The sequence below is a fragment of the Perca fluviatilis genome, chromosome 1 (assembly GCF_010015445.1).
Source record: "Perca fluviatilis chromosome 1, GENO_Pfluv_1.0, whole genome shotgun sequence".
NCBI lineage: Eukaryota > Metazoa > Chordata > Actinopteri > Perciformes > Percidae > Perca > Perca fluviatilis.
The window spans coordinates 5,604,227-5,608,383 of record NC_053112.1 but is presented as its reverse complement, the minus strand read 5'-3'; the positions used below and the strand labels follow the sequence as shown (position 1 = coordinate 5,608,383).

The window sequence follows — 4,157 nt, the reverse complement described above, 5'->3', positions numbered from 1 at the left end:
CCTCCACAGCATGTTGGTCTCAGAGGAGCCAGGCTGCAGTATCTGAATCTTAAACAAGGCATACATCAAAGGATTTAGACAAGAGTTAAAATATTACAGATGGTCAAGATGTCACAGTTGAGTTAAAGCAGGAGTAAAACAAGGCATAGATCATCAATAAATGTTATACAGGGATCAAATATGAATTGACACTTGACTGAAATGATTAGAACAACTTTTGTTCCTAAGCTGAAAGGGAAGATGATGTTTTTGTACCGACAGTTTTATCTGAAACACAGCAGTGGATTTTTTTCTATACTGGAAACAAAAACTGCATAAGTGTCATACACGTGTGAATTTAAAGCTTGCTTTAAACTGGGTGATTAACTAGAAACAGTATATGGTGCTTATGACTCGTTCTTTAAATGTAGCAGCATCAGAGAGGAAAAATACACAGCACAGGCCTTTCTATTGTTGTTCATACACAATTTAGACTTAAAGACAGGAAAGCATATGTTCACCTTCTGTATTTGATCATTCACTCACTGAACAACAGGCACATATTCATTCATTTATCCTTAGATCTCAGTCCCTCCACCCCCTCTCTACAGCATGTTGGTCTCACAGGAGCCAGGCTGCAGTATCTGAAGAGTAACTATGAGTTTAACTGATTTTCTAAACCAGGGGTAAAACAAGGCATAGATCACAGGGTTTAGACAAGAGTTACAATACAACACAAAGAGAACATAGGATGCAGATGAAGCATTGACCAAGCTGTCACCTGCAAGAGAGACAGAGAAATATGGGCAGAAACATAGTAGGAACACAACTACAAGAACACCAAGAGTCCTGGCTGCTTTCAGCTCTGATTTCTTTGCCTTTGGAGTCTCTGAATGCTGGAGTGTGACAGCTGTAATGTGAGAGCGCATGGCACGAGCCTGAGACACAGCCACGGCAAATATTCTCAGATACAGAGCTATGATGACAGTAAAAGGAATAATAAAGCTCAAAACAACATCTACAGCTCCCAAGACATAGTCAACGACCAACACACATTCTCCGTAGCAGGATTTATACCTCCCCAGTTGAGTCAGTTCATCCTTCACAAAGAGAAAGCTGTAGGAAACAGAATAGAGCCAACACAGACAAACACAGAGTTTAACTCTGTTGACAGTGATTCTGTTGTTGTAATGCAGAGGGTCACAAATAGCCACATAACGGTCAACTGATATGAGCACCATGTCACCTACTGAGGATGCGAAAATGATGGTTGAAAGATAATTATAAAGAAAACACACAAAGTCACCAAGAAACCAGCAGGATGTTCTTCGGACGATTTCTCCCGGCATTGCCAAGAGGCCCACTAGAAGGTCTGAGACAGCCAGAGAGAGGAGGAGGATGTTGGTGGGTGTGTGGAGCTGCCTGGAGGGAAAGAGAAAAGCACAATTTCACCAACAAGTCTTTATATCTAAATGACAAACCACATTTTTTTATGTTAGTTCTTTCTGAAACAATCGAAACAATCATTCCAAAAACACTCATGAGTTTTCTTCCCGATCTGTCATAGAAACAGGCCTTATTCTGAGCAGTCAGTTTGATCATCATAATATGAGAAGAACAGGTGTTATATTACTAATAAAATCATCAATGGCTCCCTCAAGCATCCCTGTAAGACATGACATTGAGACATCAAGCCAGTTTGCACAATACCAGGATTATGAAACTCACACAAAGTATTCATATATGTAAAATTTCAATTGTTGAGACATAATCTTAACTTGAAGTGGGAGACTGAGATGATGACAAGCAGGTTGAGAGCTACAGTGAGCAGAGAAATTGAGAAGAGCAAAATGTGAATGAGCATCACTTCAAACCAAGGAGATGTCACCTTCCTGCAGGAGGTGTTGAAGAGTTGTGGAAAGCAGAGCTCTGCTCCGTCCTGTGTCTCCATCATCAGTGGGAGGATGAGAGAGACCTCAGCTCTCTGCCTCAAACTCTGTCGTATAAAGATGTATCTCTTTCTACCCTTGTTTCCACCCCTCCCTTTCTCCCTCTCAGTCTCTGTTGGACACTGATGTCTTTTTTTTTTGCTCAACCCATCACAACGTCATCTCCTACACTTTCTCTGTTAGTCCACAAGCCTTTCAATAATCATTTTTCTTCTCAATCCTCCGGTGTTCTTACTTTCTGTCAATCTTCTGTCACCCCCAGATTCCAGACTTTCCAGATCTCGACCCAGCTGAACACATGCAACAGCATGGCCTGGAGCAGATATAATCACTTTTATCCTTAGACAATTGGGCGGCAGGTCAGTGATTCAGTTAGTTCCAAGCTTACCAAACCCTTAAGTCTTCAAGAACTTAATAAAACATGCTCATGAGAAAATTATATAATTTCAACAATCGAGAGCTGTAAAGGTAGCTGCGAGTGTGAAACAAAACACAGGGAGAGGGAAAGAATGGCACCTTTGCGTGTAAAACAAAGCATCACGTGTAGAGAGCAGCCACCATGTGCCCGTGACTGTCTGCTTTGCGTGCGCTTGAGAGCAGACACGCTCTCGAAAGGTAAACTCTCCTCTCAAAGCTGATTTCTGCTCGCTCGAATGAGACTAACTTTAAAAATTGTGGAGGGGGATACCAAGGGAGACACTTGCCCTGACGGTAATAAATACCTGGAATACATAAGAATTACCGTAGTTTACTATTCGTAGCTATATGTAGGTATGGTTTATGAGAACAGCTGGTCTGGTTTGATCTTGTTAGGCCATCTCAGTGTCTCGACGGCTGCCTCAGCAGTTTATTCTGCTCTGTCAGGCCCTCTGTTCCTGTCACTACCCCCAGGCCCATGCACTTCTAAAGAACTTTCCAGACTTGCCACCAGATGCCCTCACACTTTACCATCGGTCTCCCATCCACCTGCGCACTACTTCCTGGCGCTCTTCACTGCCATCTGTGAGTGGTGCCAGAGTTTGGCCAACAAGTGGCATTCTTCAGGTGAAAGCTCTGCTCCAGAACCTGACTCTCTTTAGCCTGTTCCAGTCTCCTCTAAATCTTCCAAACTCTGCTCCCAGACCTCCAGTGCCTTCATGGGCCCTCTAGCGCCTCTCTGGAGTCAAGCAGGTTGACCGCTAGCCCCGTGCTTGATTTCCTGCCGACTTATAACTATTCTGATTCTCGGCCTGCTAGCATAGTCAAACAGTCAGCAAGCCTCGGGCCTTCCCACCTCCCATCTATCCTCTCCATTGCAGTCTGATTGAATTTGGCTGGCACAGTCTTGTTGTTAAGCACTAAATAAATAACACCACTGGATGTTCACCACCCACCCTGCAGTACCAAAAGATGCAGAAGTAGAACCAGTAGGATATTAAAGGGTCCAACAAGTCTTCCAAACCATATGACAATATAGTTGTTTTTTTTCATTCCTACCCTCTAATACGACCCATAGGAGCATTGTATGAATTGACGCCCTGTAGTTGATAAGAAAATACACCCCACTACTTTTGTTTTCAAACAGGACACGGTCCCGGTCTCCTGGCTGAAAGTCCTGTGTTAATTTGACCCATCCACCACCCCAACCTGCTTTCTTACACGGAATTTGGCGCTCTTATACTTTGTGTCCTTATTTAATGCTTTGCTCAATTGGCCCCTTCCCTACTTTCTGGTGCACTCCGGCAGCACTACAACCCTCTTTACCTGCTAAATCCTCCACTTTATTCACCAGCTGGTCTCTAACTGTCTATTTGCTGCTGAGCTACACCAGACTCTTTGGTACAGTGGGTTTTAGAGTCCTGAAATGGACTCTGATGAGAGGTGAGCGTCTGGCATGGTAAGGCATATTGGTGGTGGTAGAGTGTGGTCCCCCCCGAAGCGCTTTGAGGGTCTATGATAAAGCGCTATATAAATGTATGGAATTATTATTATTATCATTAGAGCTGTGAGAGTGAACCATAACAGTAAAGGTTTGGGTCTTAAAACAAAAATACCAGTGAGTTAAAAACAGTCTGTAGAGCTGAGAGGAGCTGCACAGTCGGGAGATAATTCTCTGTGGATTTGTGACTGGCAGCAACCCCTCTCACATTACACATGGTAATTTAATTTAAATCTAAAAAATTCCAATTTGATTAAATTATTGCATTCTCAGACACAATATCAACCGTAAAAACAGTCCTGTTCAGTAAT

At 43.1% G+C, this 4,157-nt stretch overlaps 1 protein-coding gene across 1 annotated transcript; it reads right to left on the bottom strand.

Moving 5' to 3' along the window:
- Positions 1 to 582: 582 nt before the first annotated feature.
- LOC120564476 (trace amine-associated receptor 13c-like) lies at positions 583 to 1,930 on the bottom strand. The gene is made up of 2 exons (XM_039809499.1): positions 1,758 to 1,930; positions 583 to 1,401 (listed from the first exon to the last, which is right to left on the bottom strand). The coding sequence occupies exons 1-2, from the start codon at positions 1,928 to 1,930 to the stop codon at positions 585 to 587; spliced, it is 990 nt and encodes a 329-aa protein (XP_039665433.1). The 3' UTR covers positions 583 to 584.
- Positions 1,931 to 4,157: the final 2,227 nt, after the last annotated feature.

Bases quoted from the DNA above. Each gene is read 5' to 3' on its own strand.
- LOC120564476 (XM_039809499.1), bottom strand. From the start codon at position 1,930: ATGGAGACACAGGACGGAGCAGAGCTCTGCTTTCCACAACTCTTCAAC. The intron at 1,402-1,757 runs GTTAAGATTATG...CTTTCCCTCCAG, and splicing joins ATCTCAGTCTCCCACTTCAA to GCAGCTCCACACACCCACCA.